The sequence below is a fragment of the Camelus ferus genome, chromosome 35 (assembly GCF_009834535.1).
Source record: "Camelus ferus isolate YT-003-E chromosome 35, BCGSAC_Cfer_1.0, whole genome shotgun sequence".
NCBI lineage: Eukaryota > Metazoa > Chordata > Mammalia > Artiodactyla > Camelidae > Camelus > Camelus ferus.
This window is the reverse complement of record NC_045730.1, coordinates 8,896,837-8,917,063: the sequence shown is the minus strand read 5'-3', so window position 1 is coordinate 8,917,063 and position 20,227 is coordinate 8,896,837. Positions and strand designations below refer to the sequence as shown.

Genomic DNA, 20,227 nt, shown 5'->3' with positions numbered 1-20,227 from the left:
TATTACTATTATAGTCATTATTATTATTAAAAGTAAGTGTTTCCCTTGCTTACAGAAGTCAGCTTTCTCTTGGACATGCAGCAGGAACTCATTAAATACTGAAGCATGCTAGGTCTTTTCCACTTCTGACTTCCAGAACTCTCTCAGGCAACAGCCCAGCTCACTGTCCCCAAGCCCCAATTCCAGCGAGGTACCCCTCTTTTTAGCTCCCATATTGCATACCCCCCATACCGCACCATCACACTGAAGTGTAGTTATATGTTTGTCTCCTCAGGAAGTTCCCTAGGGACGAGACCCACATTTTGTCTCATCAACACTTCCTCAGTGCCTGACCCAGAGCAGGCTCTCAATCTATATGTGATAAATTTTTTAAAAAGAAAAGAACTGTTGAATCAATCTCACAAGTCTCCAAAGTCTTACCCAGAGCCTGACCGAGGGGACTAAATGAAGGCCCATTTCCAGGTGGCTCTGGCTGGACAAATCCATCTGAATGTCCAGTACCAGGACTAGTTCAAGTTTCCCTCATGCTTACTGGCAGATGGGGCTGGTAAAGAGGGGCCTGGTTTACTCAGGGTTCAATGAACCCAAGAGTTTTCTGCAGGGTTAGGGTCTAACCCCCTGGCCATGCTAAGAGCCCACACAGCAGACCCCCAATGACAAATTCCTGGAGAGCTTGTGAAGGACACCCAGCTCTGAGGATCTTCAGGGTTGACCAAGCTTTCTGGAGGTCCCTGCCCCTACCTAGACCACACCTGCAGCCCTGGGATGAGATCATACTCATCAGGGAATACACATTCAAGAGTTTCTACAAGAAAGGACAGCCACCAGAACAGCCCTGTGAGATTGGCAGGGGCCACACTGAGCCTGAAGACTCAAAGGCTGCCACACCATGCCCCCATTTGGACCCTGCCTGGGTGGGTAACTTGCCAGGCAGGGCCTGGAAGTCCAAGATGAAGGCACTGTCAGATCTGATGTCTGTCAAGAGTCCACTTCCTAGTTCACAGGCAACGGTGTCCTCATATGGGGGAAGGGAGCCCTCTGGGGTCTCATTTATAAGGGCACTAAGCTCATTTAAAAGGGCTCCACCCTCGTGACGTAATCACCTCCCAAAGGCCCCAAAAAGGCCATGCTGACACAGGCTGCCCTGTGGATAAACCTTGAGGACATTACGCTAATGTCCACCTCCAAGTACCATCACACGGGGGTTAGATTTCAATACAGGAATTTGGGGTGACACAAGCATTCAGTCCAGAGCCAACCGTATTTATTTTACCCCATGAAGTGACTGAGAATCTAGGTTCCTGTGTCCGACCCTAAGCCAGGGGAGTCATCCGCACTTGGACATGGGTATTTTTTTACCTCCTTCTTCCCACAAGGATAACGAGCCCACTGGAAGTCCGCTGAGCCAGGTCTCCTGTTGGCACCTGGTTCTGTCCCACTGCGGACTCTGTAGGTGTTTACAGGTGGTGACAAGGGTAGAGAAGCTAATCATGACAGTAATCCCAATGACAGCATCACCACCAGCACCAAACACAAAGTGCCGGCACCCTGAAGAGCTCGGGACACCTGCCGCACTCAGCAGACGCCACCACCCCTACTTCCAGAGCCAGTGCTCAACCTGTGTGCAGGGGTTCAATCAGACCAGCTGGTAAAAGACTGAAACAGCTTCACGCCACGGATGAAGAACCCCACCCCACCCCACTCCCTTAGACCCACCCCAGTGGCTGACCTCTCCCGTCTCCCCTGAGTCCTCTCTGTCCCCTAGAGGGACTGATGACCCAGGATCCAGCCAGCCAGCTGGTTGATTCTTTTTTTTTTTTTTTTCATTTTATTTTTATTGAAGTGTACTCGATTTACAGCATTAGTTTCAAGTGCACAGCAAAGCGATTCAGATATACATATACACACATAGCTATTTTTTCTTTTCAGATTCTTTTCCATTATCTGTCATTACAAGAAGTTGAATATAGTTCCCTGCACTCTACAGTAGGTGCTTGCTGTTTATCTGCTTTACATATAATCATGTATATCTGTTAATCCCAAACTCCTAATCTATCCCTCCCCGACTCCTTCCCATCTGGTAACCATAGTTCATTTTCTATGTCTGTAAGTCTGTCTTTGGTTTGTAAATAAAATTTGTATCTTTTTTTTTTTTTTTTTGGTTCCACACATAGGTGATATCATGATATTTGTCTTGGCCTGACTTCACTCAACAGGATCATCTCTGGGTGCATCCACGTTGCTGCAAATGGCATTATCGCATTCTTTTTCATGGCTGAGTAAACTACTTGATTCATATCATCTGCCTTACACTCTTCTGTATTTTTCAGATTCTCTACTAGGATAATATGTTGCTTTTATAAATTCTTAAGAGTGCTTCTGAAGGTACCCATCACTTAAAACACTGAGGGCAAAAACAACATGCACCTGAACAGACCCAGATAAAATATAGAGGCCCAGACGAAGTTTGGGATTTGAGCTGATCCTTTCAGAGTCAAGGCTGACTACAGCTCAACTTCCTGGGAACCCTGCCCGAAAGATGATAGCTGGGTTCCAAAGAGTATGCATACCAACATGTATGGGAGAGGAATATTTTGGAGCTGTAATCTTCAGAACGTAACAACACCTTTTATTTGTATAAGGCCTCCCTGCATATGTCTTATCTCATTCAGGACTTCCGACAGGTCTGTAATGTAAGCAGGAATCATTATCCCCAGTTAACAAACAAGGCACTTTGGACAAACAGAGGGTAAGGCCAAGGCTCCACAATCCTGAAATGACAGAGCCAGGACTGACCTCAGCTCTCCAGCCCTCTACTTCCTGCAGAGGGGAGCCGGCGCCAACTCACGTGTGCTCAGAAGAGCCTACATCAAGAATTCTGCAGTCGGTTGTTAAACCAGAGGTGGCCTGGAGTGGTACCAAGCGGGAGTATTTACACCACGGAAATCAGCAAGTGGTAGGAATCGGAGCGGGTTTACCAGGGCACACCGGCTCCCGTGATCTCCTAACCACAGCACAGTACACTCACAGAAGGGGGAGGCATTTTTTATCCATCAGTGTCCTCTGTTCCCACCGCCTCCAATAACCAGCTTGTAAGCCGCATGACAGGGGAGAAATTGCAGTGAATTCAGAGTCAGAAGGCTCTCAAATCTCCACCTGCCACTTAGCAACCTTTTCACCAAGTGACTTCAAATTTCTGAACCTCCATTTTCTCATAAAATGAGGGCAATGATTGCCACCCACTCACAGGGTTGTCCTAAGGCTCAGAAGGAATCCTGGACATAAAAGCATCTTGCAGACTGCAAAACACCACACAGCTGTGGAGCACTGAGAGCGTGCGAGCACCTCCAAACATGAAGCGTGGAATTACCACATGATGCAGCAAATTCCATTCCTGGGTCTGTCCCCAAAAGACTGGAAAGCAGGGGCTTGAAGAGGTATGTATCTATCCTTGTTCACAGTGGCATTATTCACAAAATCCAAAAGGTGGAAGCCACTCAACTGTCCATCAACAGATGAACGTATAAACAAAATGTGGTCTAGCCACACAATGGACTATCATTCTGCCTTGAAAAGGAAGGCAATTCTGTTACATGCCACTCGGTGTGTAAACCTTGGGAATACTATGCTAAATAAAATCAGCTAGATACAAACTGACAAGAATTGTATCATTCCACTTACGTAAGATACCCAGAGTTGTCAAATTCATAAACCAAAAAGGAGAATGGAGGCTGCCAGGGGTTGAGGGGAGGGGAAATGGGGAGTGAGTGTTTAATGAGCACAAAGTTTCAATCTGGGAAGATGAAAAAGTTCTGGAGCTGGTGGTGATGGTTGCACACAACCAGGTGAATGTCCTCAGTGCCACTGAGCAATAGACTCAAAAATGGTTAAGAGAGCAAATCTTATGTCATGCATTATTTTTTACAATTAAAAAACACACCCAAATCCAAGGTCTTGTTATTTCACAGTTGTCAAAAGGCCCTAAAAAGCCAGTATCAGCGTATTATCACGACTGGGACCACAAAGTCCGTGTACACGGGCCCCGCTGACACAGGTGCAAAGAACCCCAGCAGCGTGGTTCCTGTACCTGACACAGGCCATGCCAGCCTTCATACAAGGTCTGCCCGGAAGTTCATTTTAAGCTTTGTGTTGTGGTGAGTAAAAGCGTAACGTCTAAGGATTCATGGTAGTAAGGACTCTACTCAGGCTGAGAGAAGACGAGCACCTGTGAAGGCTGAATTACAGGGTGAACAGTCCTGGCCTGGTCCTGGGAACCAGGGCTGAGCTGGGGGAGGAGGGGGCAGGGGAGAGATCACAGAGGCAGCACCACAGGGTCCTCCCTCCGGGGACCGAGGCCGGTATAGGACCCAGTTTAATGGCTGAGGTCACTTCGTCTAGAATCCTTCTTTTCACCTGGCCTTCAACTTCCCAGTTTCCAACTCATTGGGAGCCTCCCCGCTTGCCCCCAAGTTCCCAAACCACAATTACCTACTTTCTTCCTGTCTTCCATCCAAACGCTAATTCTTGTCAGTTTTGCATGGGAGACAAAGCACTTTCTTTAAAATCACTTACATCACAGATGGCTGGTCTCTCAACCTATTTCAAGGCATTTCTGTCTTCTAATGTTTTAAGGCAAATTTCAAGCAGCCATTTTTATCCAGGTTAAAGGAGTGTCAGCCCCAAAGATAGGAAGACCCCTGGGGGCAGGGAGCACGGCCCTCGAGCGTCTGCCGACCACACCGCCCCACCAGACCTCTACGCTGAGGATGGCATCTCTTCTACCCACAAGCTTCCAAAGCTGCAAAGGTTTGGAGGAGTTTTTTTCAGTTTTTTGTTTTTTCCCAAAACACTGGGTTTTGGTGGAAGGGGATAGAGGAACGGAGTCGTGTGCAGGGGCAGGAAGGAGTGTCACCTGAAAACTAGGGACTGTCTGAGGTTTTATTGAATGTAACTTTAGGATTCCATTTATAGCCCCAAATCCAATTAGGTATGAAAGCACTTCAGTGATGTAAGCCGTGGTCATAAAAGTCAGAGGGGGGGCTTCTTGACAGGTAGAAATGTTGACTCCGTCCAGTTTGGAAGGCTTTTCTTCCCCTGCTCACCACGTTACAGAGGCACCAATAGGCTGTGACCCTAGATCTGGTTTGGCCATCCAAAAGGCTAAAAGGGAGATCAAAATGAGGGACCTCACCCCATTCAGATATGAGCTCCCCACCTGTTATACCGACTTCCTGTGACCTGGGAAATAAACGTCTGAGGTCATCTCCCATCCCCCCATCCAGCAATCCGTGAAAAGGATATTTTTGAATAAACTATGACCCAGCATGTTCCTGTGGTCTATGCAGACATGTTGCCATTTGTGAAATAGCCTAACACTGAACTATACTCAGGACCTAGAGATTTTAAACTTCCAAAACTCCTTGATGCTTTGTAACACTGAAATCAAGAAATTACTTCAGTTCTCAAAACTGAACATTAGTTTCAATAAGAAACATGAAACATTACGCTGTATACCAGAAACTGACACACTGCAACTGACAATACTTCAATTTTTTTAAAAAAGAAGAAATGAAGCAGAAACGGCTGAAGCCATTCCCAGAAGGGAGCAGCACGTTTAAGCTGAAGAAGGGCCACAGCTGCACCAAGATCTAAGCGCTGCTGGAGACAGAAACTGCAGTTAGAAGAGGCTCTTGCACAAGCTGATGTAGAGATAGACTGAGGGGAAAAAAAAAAAAACCAGCTCAGGGTGCAGGGAGAGGTGCAGAGAGACAAAGTTGATGAGCTAACCAGGGGAAGGGATGAGTCTGTGTATGTAGCAAACTAGGTCACTCCAACACACGAGCTGGCCCGAGGACGCTTCGGGATGAGACTCTTGGTTAATGCCAGCGCCAGGTAAACCCATCAGCCTCCCATGGGAAGCAAATGCTGACTGGTGCAATGGAACCTCCAGAGCCGTGCAAGTGGCCTCGAGGAGCAGGGCTCCAGCACCCAGGGACTAAGGAGCTAGAACTAACATTTACTGCACTGTGCTAAGTCGTTTCCAAGCATCCTCATCTAATTGTCACTGCAACCCTTAGATCAGGGACCAGTCTTATCCTGATCTACAGAGGAGGGCAGAAAGCTGAGAATGGCGAAACAATGAGCCCAAAACCACAAAGCTAGGAAGCAGCAGATGCAGGATTTCAGCCCAGGTTCTGGTGACCTCAGAGCCTCCATTCTTAGCAGCTCACAACTGTGCTGTGTTCAGCTGACTGAGGACTTGATGATGGTTTCTTTTATTTCTTTCTTGGTACTGTCACCCATTTTTATTTTAGCTGTTTTAATAGGTGTTGGTTTCTTAAAGCAACTCAAGGGGGATGTTAACTAAGCGCCATTCTGTGTGTTCGCAACAAAAGCTTCCAAAATCAATTTCCAACAGATACTGATACGTTCTTCCTCGTGGCACCAGCCCTGAATATCCACGAGTGGTCATCCTCCACCACGGCTGCTGAAGGCAACCAGAACTTGATGAGAGTTACTGTTTACTCGATCTCAGTTATGTGCCTGGTGCCCCACAGATGTCACTGAATCCTTACAAGAATCCCACAACGCAGCAATTTCCACCTCCATTTTAATTCCCAAAGATGAAGGAACCCGTCCAGAGGGCTACAGCTATGCAGGGTGGTGCTGGAACTACCTTTCTATTACGGTTCATTGCCTCCTCTACCTGGCCCTCATCAGCCAATACTCTGTCTTAAATGCACATCCTCAAGATTTGGTGTCAACCAAGAGACAGCACCCCTCCATATCTGAAATACTAGGAAAACCGGCAGAAGACAAATAGCTGATCGCTGGCAACGGGGAATGAACTTGGTCTGCCACGAAATGAACTTGGCCTGGGGCATCCATTTGGAGGTCACCTTTGGTCTGATTTGAACCTAAACAATCCACGCACCGCATAAGAAGCATTTCTTAAAATCAGGTGGGATCTAACAGAAAACTAGCCCCAGGAAAAAGTGAGCTCCTGCAACACAGGCAGTCAGAGGGATGTACCCAACATGAACTGAGAAAAATCGTGTTGGCATCTCTCCCAGAGTCCACAGGTCCCCCTGTTCTTGCTACACATGCATTAGGTTGACCATGTTGCATCAGAAAAGAAACTTGCATCAGCTAACTAGGGCTCCTCCAGGCTTCGTGCCGGCTACCCATGAGCGGTTCCCTCTTCAATCAAAGAAATGTCCCTGATGGTTCCTGCAAAATCTGGTGAGGACTGGAGGTGGCATGAGGTCCTGGCGTCCAACCCTGTGAGTGCAAGTTGACCAACAATGTGGCAATGTCCTGCTGGACCAATGCCTAAGCCCTCCCAGGGGGAGAGATGGAGGAGAGATTGAAGGGGATTTAAGGAGATTTATTTGGGGAAAGGAAAGATTAAAGGGATTTATGGAGACCCAGCCAAAGAAAAACTCAACAAGTTAACCCCTAAAATCCTCCCCTGAGAGGACACGAATATCCACCTGCCAAATCTAATTACTGTCCACTCAGCTGCCAAGTTTGAACCAGAAATTTCTACTTGAGACACAGTCTTCGTGAGCACCTCTGGCAACAAGCTCTAAACAGTGCCATTCCCCAAATCCCACCTGACTAATCAAAAAGGCCATGAGAGTTTGTTGTCTGTTTTGCAACTGAGAAAAACGGTTCAGCTTTTCCTCTCCAAACACAAAACGCCCTGTCAAAGAAAGGAGCAGCAAAAGCAGTCAGTTCTCATTTATTATTTTTCACAGAACATCTGGGCTTTAAACTCCCAAGTCAAGCGAGAGAGTCCGAGGTTACAGGCCCACCTGTCAACGTGATCTAGCTCTTTCGATGGCTGATTCTAGGCAAAACCCAGTGGTTCCACAGAAGGTTAAGCAGCTCTTCCCGCTGCTCGGACGGCCAGCCTATCACAACTTTCTCACAGTGACAGGAGAGGAGCTACCTGCAGAGCCCATCATTCCAGACGCAAGCTCGTAGAAAGAAAGTAGCCTTAAATCCGAGGGCCTCTCACAAGGGGAACCCAGAAGCCCAAAAGACGTGTGCTCATCCTCCAAACTGCTTCCAAGAGCTTCCCAGAACATGGACGGCCCTGCTGTGCACACAGAGCACTTGCTTAGAAAGTCTTTGGAAAAACTGACCAACAAATGGCCACAGCCTTCCAACCCTGGCGAATCTCACATCCCACACAATCCACCAGCAATTCCTATCAGCTCTCCCGTCCTCATGGGTCCAGAATCCAACCACATGTCATCACCTCCACAGCTGCCTCCCAGCCCGACACCACCTATCTCTCTGCCCTGGGTTGTTTCCACCGCCTCCGAGCTGTCCTCCCGGCTTCTGCCCTTGAACCCACCCATCCATTCTCAACACAGCAACCACAGCCATAACGGAAAGACCCGAGTCAGGTCAAGGGAGGCCTCTGCTCAGAACTCTCCAGTGTTCCCCTTTTCTCTGAGAGTAAAAGCAATGTCTTGACTATGACCTACAACTTGGTGAACTCAGACCTCCACGCCCCCTCCCCCCATCTGTCTCCCCTCAGCTCCCCATCTCCTCCCTGGTCACTCACTTCCAGCCACACCTGCCTCCTTGAAGCAGCGGGGCCTTAAAAACACCAGGCCTGCTCCCTCAGCCCTCGCTGCTCCCCGTGACTGAAACACTCTACCTCCAGCCATCTCCACAGCTCCTTCAGATCTGTATTCAGACAGCAGCTCTGGCTACCCTGCTTCAAACTGCCACACACACTCCCCCCTCACTCCAGAAAATTCCCTTTCCCGGCTTTATTTCTCTCCCTAATGGGAATACTATATAACACACTCGACATTTTCCCGATTCATATTTTTTTTATTTTCTGGCTTCCTCTTCAGAATGTGAGCTCCAGGAAAGCCGGCATTTGTGTCTGTCTGTTCACTGCTCTCCCCCCCCAGTGCCTAGAACATAGCAGGTGTTCAGTAGATATTTTTAAATGTACGAGAGGCTGAATTTATATCATGCCTCAAAGAAAGGACTGAGAAATGCAAACTTCGAACAAATACTGCAGCTGGGATACCCTCAGGGAGCTCTCCGGGGGCCTCCCACCCCTATTTTCCTCTTGGTAATATTCCTTCTAATGCTTCCCACAGACTCTACGATTTTGAGTAATCCCAGAATAAATACCCGTAAATCAGCCAGTCAAATACACAAACCACCCCAGACAGACCTGCAACCTCCCCCTCTCCCCCCACATACATCCCCCCAAAAAAGAACACTGGAGTCAGTTTTCTCCCCAGGCTTGCAGATAATCAATCATGTGTCCTCAACAGGTGTATATCTATTTAGCAATTTCAGAACAAGGAGGGTAAGGAGGATACTAGTGGGGAAAGACAGTGCTGGACCCACAGAAATTTCTATTTATATTCTTCCTAAAGCAGCACCCAGACGGCACTCATTTAATGAAAAAGAGGCAGCACTGTGCCATAAGACTTCTGATTCTGCGCCGTGTCACTTTGCTACTAGCCTGGGCATAAAAATGTCCCTCCAAATACGAATACACCCAAAAGCTCCTGAAGAGGGACAGTGAGGGCCTTCCTGCCACAGACGAGCCAAAAAAACCTTAGAATTGTAAGCGCATTTGAAAATCACCCCATCTCCCCTGCACCCCCCCCCCCGATTTTGCAGAGGAGGAAGCTAAGACCAGGAGAGGGTCACATGGACAAATGTCCAAGCAACCCACAGGCCACACACTCCATCAGTGGCCGAGCCTGCCCTTGAACCCAGGCCCAAGTCCTCCACGGCCCAGCAGCCCCTCTCCCCCTGCAAACAGCAATTACTTCAGCACAAAAAGGTCAGTCTGCAGGAAAAGCATGTATTCCTACCCTGCAGAGATGAAAATATATTCTCCAGGATGTGCCATTGCCTGTCCTCTGGGGGAAATGGGGTGTACTGGGAGACATTCGGGCAGTGCCAATCAAGAAGGCCTCCTCTATTCAGGTGCCTTTTATGGGGAAGAAAATATAACAGAGACTTCCATGAGTCTGGGGTACTTCCTGGACACCCCATCCAAGCTTTCTGCCCATCTGCATGCTTTTCCAAATGGCCTATTTTTGTTTTCTTGGTTCAGAAGACATTCAAAGATACCTACGGTGGAGATGGTCTGAATAGCTTCAGCAAATGCGCCACAGAACTGTTGACCACTCCTAACTGCTGTCACACAACATGCATTTGCTCTCGCATTTATGGGGTGTGCTAAGCCTCTGAAAACATGTCAGTTGGTTAATACATAGTAATTAAGTCTTCCCACCTTATTCTGAGGGATGGTCAGGCTCTGGGAGCCCTTCCAGAGGAAGCCACACTGAAGGTCGCAAGTTGCGAGGTTTTTCCTGAGACCGGACCCAGAGGCGCATCAGACAACCAGGCCCAGACCTCATGGTGGGTCCTCCCCCTCCGCTGTCCTTTGTGTCCTCAAGCTCTTTTCTCACCTGTCCTGGGCCCTGCCTTCACTCTCATTCGGCGCCCAGCCCCCAGCAAGGTGCCGCTGACCACAAGGATGAAATGGCTCGGCTCGACCTTTTGGCCTTCAGCAGTGCTCTGCACAGGAAGGCACCTGGATCAGGCAGCCGGAGATCAGATTACAAAGTTTGGCAAAGTGAGTGTTCCTTGGGCCTTCACAGCGCTTTATTTTGAAAGCATTTTAACACTGTAGGCTGACAGTCTGGCTCCTGGCAGGACTTTCCTGCCTTAGGATCTTAAAGGCATATGGTAAAAGTGTGACAAACAAAATGACGACCTGCAGAGGGCCCTGGAAAGGAATTCCAGTCACAACTGTTGGTGCCCTTGACTGATGCTGGGTTTCATGACAAACGAGTGAAAAGCCCAGACCCAAAATCCACACTGCCTGGACCAGCAGTGACCTCTGTTTAGACTCAGGTCAAGGTCACTGGATTTTGGCCCAGGATGAAACAGGCATCCTGAACTTCACACCACTTCTAGAAAGTCCAAGAGACAAAACGGTGCTAAGCACCCAAAAGCTTCGAAAGGTTACATATTCAGGTAACAGTTTACTCCATCACTATGTTTTCTTTACATTCATATTAAAATTAGCTTTTCAAATACTAAAGTTGAGTCAAATTAGAATCAACATTTGCTGTTACATAATCCACAGAGTGGCTCAACCCACAAGGATAATCACAAGCTGTTCTGCCTGGATTCTAGTATCAGCTCCACGTAATAACTAGCTTGTGTTCGACAGGTCATTTAATCTCCCTGTTGCCTCAGCTTTCCCATCTGCCAAGTGGGGATAATAGTAAACACGTCCTTCACCAGGTTATCATGAGAGTAAAGTGAGTTAATACAGGTAAGGCACTTAGAATAACATCTGGTACTTGGCACTCATTTAAGTCACCTACAATTACTATTACTAGTAGTAGTACTACCATGATGCTATCAAGTGAAAATATTTTGATCATTTTATCGTTTGTTTCACTCTTCTAAAGTCCCTGCCAGCACTATGTGATCATAGTGGAAAGCGTCTTTTCAAAGAATTCTTTCCAAGGCAGAAGGCAAAGTTTTGGACCTCTAACACAGACCCATTCCCAGGCTCATGGCGAACGGGCCAGAGTCCAAGAGGTGGTTCTGCAGGAGTTCCAGGTCTCTCTGGTGCCGTAAGGCAAGTCCCCATACTGGCCAGAGGTGGAACTACCCGCAGTCATCCCTCAAACGGCGCCGGCCACAGCAGGAGCCCCTCAATGAAGTCACAGCTCAAGAGCTGAGCAGCCTGGCCACTGCAGAGGCGTGGCTGCAAGGCTCTCCCCGGAGCAGGAGTCAGAGGAGGCTGCATCCATCTGCCCAGAGGCTGCAGGCAGAGGGACCAGCGCAAGGGGCTCCGTGGCGCCATGCAAAGGAATGCATTTTCACACGACAGCCACGTTATCAGCCTCACGACTACCAGCAAGGACACGCTTCTTGTTCCTTGGCAACTTGAGCATCTCAGAGCCACTATCCCTAAACCTGAATAAACCTCATTGGTAATTTTCTAGAGTTCTGATCAAACCTCACCCCTTATCTGGCCACGCTAAGAGGCAGCCCCAAAACCCTCTATGAAAAGGCTAAGTCCCTTCCATTTTCCTTCCAACAAAGATAGAAAGTCTATACCTCCAGGAGCTCTCCCTGAAGTGGTGCACAACAGCTGTGGAACCCTACTCTCATCCTCGGCGAGAGTGCGCTCCCACGGTCAGAAGCATGGCAGGGATGCCAGCCTCCACAACTTGGCTGTGGGGGGACCCGCTGCAGATATGGCGGTGGGGGTAGAAAATGATCCAGCAACTCAGTGGACCCTGCATATGGAGCACAAAACAATCTAGGTTTGAAAATGCTGTTCTGGAAAAGCAACCAAGCACAAGGGCAAATAAAAGGAGGAGGAAGAAGACAAGAAAGAACACACTGATTTATCTTAGGGAACACCTCCTTTATCTCTTCCCAGCCTAATGAACACCTCCATGAACCCCTGCAAAAGGTTCAGTTCATATAGCGCATATGTGTGTGACTATATATGCTGACAGATACAGATCACGTGAGGGAAGAAAAATAACTCGAACTTCAGACTCTTCCAGCTGCGCCCGATTCTCTCACTAACAGCCTCCCTACCTATTCTGAGGTGCTCCAAAGCAAAACAAAAACCAACTCATAGACAGAAAGAGAACAGCAGCTGAGCCGGGCAGCACCTGCTTGAAGCCTTCCTGCCATCGACTTCTGATTATTTCTGCCTTCTCAAGACGCAGCCCACCAGCCTTGGACTAAATACAGCCCTGGAGAGAAACGGCCTGTGCCGCGACTCTCGCAGACCCTCCCTGGGAGACACGCACCCCCCTTGTGAGCGGCTGAGCCTCGTGAAACGGACAGACCCTCAGGTCAGGCTCTGCCCGCACGTGACCCTGAACACTGCGAAATTCCTCCCTTCTCTAACCGCGCGGCCACCCAAAGTCTTGCCTACACCTAGTACGTGCAGATGTCAGTTCTGTAAGAATGTATGCTGGAAGGACAGAAATGGGGATGCCCGGAGCCCGATTTTCTCCTGCCGGTGTCTCTCGCCCACATGATGCGCCCATGCACACGGTGAGTAGACGCAAGCAGCCAGCAAGCAGGAATATCCACCATGCTTAGCCCACAGTCAGGCGTGGGGAGAAGTCGAGAGGGCGGCGGTGTCAGGGAAGTGGCAAGTCGCCCGCCTGCGACTGTCCCCGAAAGCCCAGAGCCTCCCTCGCCCTGGAACGGCGCCCACCCGGGCCGCGGGCTCTCCCACGCGGTTGGCAAGCGGGGGGCTCCGCAGAGCCGGTAACCGGACAATGAGGACGCGGCGACCCGCCGGTTCCTGCCGCTGTGGCGGCGACGGCGGCGGCAGTGGCAGCCGGAGCCACCTCTGCACTCGGGGCCGCTGCCACCTCCACCGTCTTTTCCCCGGTTCCTACTTACGTTCCGAGGGTCTCTTTGAACTCGAAGATTTTCTTGATGTCTTCAGCTTGCTTTTTCCAGGAGGAGCTGCTCTCGCCGTTCTCCCGGGCCATGGCAGACCAGAGCGGCGTGTGCGGAGAGCGGCGAGGCGGAGAGGCCGGGGTGGGCGCACGAGAAGGGCGCGCCCGGGTGCAGGGGCGCGGGGGGCGGCGGCGGCGCGGGCGCGGTGGTGGTCGGTCCGGGAGGCTGGGCCGGCGGCGCGGGGATGCTCGGCACGAGAGTCTGAGGAGACTTTGTGCTGCGGCACAGCTTCCTCTTCTGCAGTTTCCTCTTTCACTCTCGCCGCCGCCGCGGTCCCTCCCTGGCTCTTATTTCTGCGCGTCTCGGGCACAGACTTCCTGCCGCCGTCGCCGCCGCTCGCTCGGCTCCTTTGCCGCCCGCTGCCAGCCTCACTTTCTGCTACTTTCTTGCCTCCCTTCTCCTCCCTCCTCGCCGCCCGCCCTGCTCCCTCCCCCCCCTCCTCCCGCGGGCTCCCCGCCCTCCCCGCGCGCCCGGGCCGCCTCCCGCCTCCCGCCTCCCCGCCTCCCGCGCGCTGCCGCCTTCGGGGATGTCCTGCTTCCTGGGGGCGCCGCGCCCCGGCCGCGGGAGCACCGCCGTCGCCGCCTGGCCACGCTCCCCGCCGCCGCGCGCGCCCCGAAGCCCGAGAGAGGGCAGGTGCGGAGGACCTGGGCAGGTGGGAGCGCCCAGCCGCGAGCTGGAGGACCCCGGTTCCCCCGGGCTGCTTTAATTCTGCAGTCAAGGTCTCCGGGGCGCGTGGGCTTTCCTCCCCGGCGGCGGGAGGGGGCGCCTCTGCGCTGCGCTCGGACTCGGCGGGGCGGGGACGGGGGTGCGAGGCCGCGCGCGGAGGGAGGGGGAGTCTTTCCCGGGCTTCCCGGCGCGGGGTCGGGCGGTCGGGCGGGGGCCGGTTGTTATGGCGACGCGAGGCGGCGGCGGGGATGCTGGCGGAGGTGGGCGTAGACTCAAGCTCCACGGTGCTGGCCCGCGGCTGGCGCTCCCCGAGCCTGCCTGGCCCTCCCGACTCGGCGACTGGAGCTGATTCGCATTGCACCAAAATCGGCTCTCAGCGTCCAATTACGGCCGGGGGAGGGGGCCTCGCGGCGAGGAGGGAACAGGGGAGCCCCAGAGCCTCGGGGCCCGGGAGGCTCTGGACGTGCCGGGCGCTGCCTCATTTTCCCTTTGGGAGCTTAACTCCCGGGGTTATTTGGCTGCCAGGCGGCGGGTGGATTAGCTGCCGGGCTCCGTGTGCTGCTCAGGCTGCCCCAGTCCCCGCGCAGGGGCGGCCGGCGGGCCTGGGCGGGCGTTGGCCGGCCTCTGCTCCAGCATGGCCTCTCCTGGTCTCTCCCTCCCCGCCGGCCAAAACCCAGAGACTTAGACCCACACCCTCCTGGACAGGAGGGCCGCCCCTCCTAAGCCCAGCCACAGCGGGTTTAGTGGGGAACCCTGTCCTGGGGCAGGTACCTGGAAGCATCCTTTCCTACAGGCTGGAGAAACACACCCAGAGCTCCCTCTGGCCTCCCATCTCGAAGGTGTACTCTGACTGTCCATCCATCTCCCATGTCCACGTGTCAGAAGGTGAGCCACGTGCGGATCCCCATCGCCAACCTGCAGGAACTACCAAAAAATTACAGTTTTCTTTGTATCAAGACTATCACTCCCTGAGGGCCCCTCAGCTGAGTTGGGCAAACAGTCCTGTCTCTTGCTTGGTGACACCTGTCCCATTTTCCCAGGACTATTCCAAGTTCACTGTAGAAGAGGGGGAAAAAATCCTACTCCCTGAAAAGGAAACTTATCTAGCACCTTCTTCCTCGCTCTGACAAACTGGACGCAGGCCGACTGCCCTCTCCAAAGCCAGTGGAAGCCATCTAGGCCCAGTGCCCTCCCTCCACCCCTTCCCTGACCCCAAGGAAGTCTGAAGATAACCTGGCCTCCCTGTTCCTCCACACCTGCCTGCTGGATTCCGTCTTTCAGGGGCTGTTGGCTTAAGGCTCTCCAGGCTGAGGAGAGCAAATGGGGGTCTGGCTGTTAGAAACACACTAAATCGACAAGCCCGGCTTCCAATGTGGTTTACTAGGGAACATCTCTCAAAGTTGGGACACATTGCCAAAGGCAAACAGCACCACTTCAATAAGAAATAGTGGGGTGGGTGTAGTTCAGCAGTAGAGCACGTGCTTAGCGTGCAAAATTCCTGGGTTCAATCCCTAGTACCGCCATTAAAAAAAAGAAGAAGAAATACATTTGAAGATCTAGAATATCGTTTACTGGGGTCAAAGGTCAGGCAATTTGAAGAGAAGGAACCAGGCATGATTAACATCCCTGCCCACAATCTCCCATGCCCTGTCCTGTGCATCTTCTCATCCTTTTTTCCCCTCCTTCCCTTCCTCTCACTCCCTATCCAGTTCTTTCCTCTCTATTTCAGCCTTGCTTCTTGCCCAGAGATGAGCCTCCAGAGCTCACGGTAACAATTCTCGATCTCAGCTTGTGTCCCCAGACCTAAAGAAGTGGTGATAGTGTCTATTTTCCTCCTTTCAAAGGTACATCATTTTCCAGGAGGAGGAAAGGTGAAATGAAAGCAGAATAGGGTGCACGTGGCTCTGTGGCCACCACTTCACCCACCAGCCCGTAAGGTCCATGAGCACAAGGAACTTATTGCCTCTTGTACCACTATATCCCCAGTACCCAGCACAGTAACTTACACATAGTAACGGATGCATGAATGGGTGTTGCAGGGATAAAGAAATAGAATTAGGACAGCTATCTGGTATTTGTTGTACTGGTGGAAGTGCCATGGGGAGTTTTCTTTCTCTCCCACGTTGCCCGTTACGCTGTTCATTCAGCATTATCAAGCTCCCCTCAGCTGGACTAGGTCCTGGAGAAAAGACCCAAACGTTGAATGGGGAGTTGACGAGGCCAAGTCCCAAAGGGTGGATCCCGTCACCCAAAGAGGAAGCGGAAATACCAAAGACAAATTCAGCCTGGCTTTAGCGTGGTCATTCCTCCCTTACTGGACACCGTGTGTAATAAGAGATCTTGATCCTGGAAACTGCACTAGAAAACAAAACCACCACTCCCGAAGAACGGTTAAACTCTACCCTGGAAGTTGCTTCATGCTGTTCACCTGGGGACCCTTGCTTGGACTGTCCTCCAGTACCTGCCCATTCCCTCCAGCCTGCTCTGCTTTCTAGAGGAACAGATGATGGCTGCCTAGCTCCTCCTTCCTCCCCGTTGTCAATTAGCTGTTACCTGTCAGCCAAAAGCTGTGTGTTCCCTAACAATTCTACTCCAGGAAGCTATGCCAGATATTCCAGATCACTAAAGTTTAGGTCCCAAGTCTTTATATTTCCTTTAAGCCCTTAAAAATTTTATTACAAAGTGGAGGTTGCTTAATAACCCACTGTTGGGCTGCACCCCACAGGCCTACAAGGCCTGTTCCTTGCCCAGCTTCAAGACTGAAGAAAGAACCCCAAGTTAGCAACAGAGGCATCAATGTTTTAATGGACGGGGGAGCTTACATGTCTGAAGCAAGGCCCTGGAGAGATACCCCACCATGTGCGGCGGTCAGCGGGAGGACATGGCAGCAGTCTTCACTCGGGGGGGGGGGGGGAATTACCAGTTATAGGGAAGTTCTGATCTAAAACTAGAACAATCATAATCACTGGGGCCTGGGGCAAGTACGTAGGAAGATCAGTCAGGAGAGTAGGATACAGGTGAAGGTAGCCCTGGTCCAGCAGAGGATGTACAGGGAGCAAGACAACAGCCATCTTGAGTGGCCTGACCGTACACCCATCATTAAAGAGTTACTAATTTTATGCCCATCAAATTCTTTTCCAACCAACTATCCTGCCAACAGATCAGGTTTGTGTGGCCCAGGTTCAGACCTGGGCAGGTGGTGGAGGGAGATATACACTATCTAAAGCAAATGCATAGGTTACAATTGAAAATGTCTCAGTTGCCTCTATTCCACCTTGAATACCTAAAGTGATAAACCAGGAAGGCAGGCTGGGGTGGTAGAGAGAACTAGAAGTCTAGAAATCTGGGAAACTAGGCTTAAGTCTCAAGTCTGCTGCTAAGTTTGGTTTAAGACACTTTACCTAGCTGAGCCTATAAAATCCAGATTGTAAGAGGGAGAGTGGTATATAAACTCAATGGTTTTAGGATGTGTAAATCAGTGTGTTTTCTTCATATGATGAAAAGCTTATCCAGAATATCATTCCTCCTTGAAAACTTAAGAACACTTTGGTCTAAAAATGCATTGATCATAAATGTTTTATTAGGTGACCTCATATAGCCCTATATGAACACCTTGGTTAAATCTCAACAAAAAATACTGAAAGGAAAAATGTTTTCTTATTAAAAGTTGGGCATATCATCTCCATCAAATGGATGGTTTGACAACACTCTGATATTAGAGACCTCACAAATCCTGCAAAAGTTATGCTACCTTAAATTGTATACATAGTTTCTAGAAATAGTTAAGACTTGCTTAGCCATATTTCCCATAAAGGCACACATCAGAGATACTGCAGGTTTGGTTCCAGACTGTCACAATAAAGCAAATGTCGCAGCAAAGCAGATCACTCAATTTTTTTGTTTTCCCAGTGCATGTAGAAGTTATGTTTACACTATACTGTTGTCTGTTAAGTGTGTAATAGCATATGTCTAAAAAAAATGTATGTACCTTCATTAAAAAGTAATGCTGTTGGACTAGTTACAGTAGCCAAGACATGGAAGCAACCTAAGTGTCCATTGACAGATGAATGGATAAAGATGATGTGATACACACACACACACACACACACACACACACACACACACAATGGAATACTAATCAGCCATTAAAAAGCATGAAATAATGCCATGTGCAGCAACATGGATGGACCTATATATATACACACACACGTATATAACTGAATCATTTTGCTGTACACCGGAAACTAACAACATTGTAATCAACTGTACTTCAATTTTTAAAATAAAATAAAATAATGCTGTTAGAAAAATGGCACAGATAGACTTGCTTGACACAGGGTACCCACACACCATCAATTTGTAAAAAACTCAATAACTGTGAAGCACAATAAAACGAGGAGTGCCTGTATACTGATGATCAGCATAGGTTGTGGACAGTGTGCATGACAATAACGCTACAGAAAAAGCATAGCTGAATGAGGAATCACGCGTAATTTCCACCATTGCAAAAAGCAGCCCGGCAGGGAGGCAAGGTCCAGAAGAGAGACTCAGAGATTTTGTTTCAGCTCTCTATTCAAAGAGCTAAAGACAAAAAGAGCCTTCAGTCAAAAACCTGGGTCACAAAGAACCTGAGCCTGATTCAAAAACAGTCCAGCTAGCCTGGAAAATGTCCAAGGTCCCCTCCTTGCCATGAACCTCTTGCAAATAGCTGTTCATGGAGAAACTTGTCTAGTTCACATGAGAAATCAGGGTAGAACCAGCACAACATTTTTACAGAAGTCCTCCAATTGAAAAAAGAGAGAGAAGGAATAGGAAGAACAACAGAAGTGAAGATTCAACATAAGAAAAAAATTGCTCTAGAATAGATTAAAATTGTGTTCAGACGTATCAAAAAAAAATTTTAATTGTCTATAACAAGAATTTGCTCGGCAAAGATAGGGCAGGACAACTAGAGGAGTCAGCTGGACAGCTCAGGAAAGGATCGGGAAACAGAATAAAGCCACCATAGATATGAAGACTACATTGGAAATGGCACAAAGAAAACTGATTTTTAAAAATAACCTTTTAAGGGATATAGAAAACATATCAAGAACAGTGAGAAAATAAAATGGAAAGGAGCAAAGACTAGCAAGATAATTATATGAAACACAAAGGAAGTTCAATATAGTCATAAATGGCATTCCTTCTGAAGAGATGGAAATAATGAACAAAATATATTTTAATTAAAAGATTATGAAAAAGAATATATATGTATAACTAAATCACTATGTTGTACACCAGAAACTAACACAACATTGTAAATCAACTATACTTCAATTAAAAATTATTTAAAGATGTTATTCAAGAAAACTTTCCAGAAATGAAGACAGACCTTAATCTACAGATTGAAGGGGTACATCATGTATCAGAAAATATATGGATGATGTGCTCGCTTCAGCAGCACAGATACTAAAATTGGAATGATTTAGAGATTAGCATGGCCCCTGTGCAAGGATGACACTGAAATTCGTGAAGCATTCCATATTTTTCCATTTGCAGCAATATGGGTGGACCTGTCGATGGTCATTTTAAGTGAAGTAAGCCAGAAAGAAAAATACCATATATCACTTATATGTGGAATCTGGAAAAAAAAAAAAAAAAAAAGACAAACAAGCTTATTTACAAAACAGAAACAGACTCACAGACAGAAAACGCACTTATGGTTACCAGGGGGGAAAGGAGGTGGGAAGGAATAAATTGGGAGTTCCAGATTTACAGATACTAACTGATATATATAAAATAGATAAACAACAAGTTCATACTGAACAGCACAGGGAACTATATTCAGTGTCTTGTAACTTATGGTGAAAAAGAATACGAAAACGAATATATGTATGTTTATGTATGACTTAAGTATGATGCTGTACACCAGAAACTGACACACATTGTAAACTAAATTGTAAATTAAAAAAGAAAAAGAAAATATATGGATGATCATCAGTATCAAGACTTGTCCTAGTAAAACTACTTATCTCCAAATAAATAATCCTTTGGTCTTCTCAGGGAA

At 48.9% G+C, this 20,227-nt stretch overlaps 1 protein-coding gene and 1 non-coding gene across 2 annotated transcripts in view; one reads left to right on the top strand and one right to left on the bottom strand.

Moving 5' to 3' along the window:
- The window catches only part of CAMK1D (calcium/calmodulin dependent protein kinase ID), a 343,527-nt gene extending 329,953 nt beyond the window's left edge, over positions 1 to 13,574 (bottom strand). Inside the window, 1 exon segment of the mRNA XM_032473942.1 lies at positions 13,456 to 13,574. Coding sequence (XP_032329833.1) covers positions 13,456 to 13,547 — 92 coding nt within the window. The 5' untranslated portion in view covers positions 13,548 to 13,574.
- Positions 13,575 to 19,605: 6,031 nt separating this feature from the next.
- On the top strand, positions 19,606 to 19,709 carry LOC116661624. Its single transcript, XR_004317578.1, has one exon. It is a non-coding gene; the product is annotated as a U6 spliceosomal RNA (small nuclear RNA).
- Positions 19,710 to 20,227: the final 518 nt, after the last annotated feature.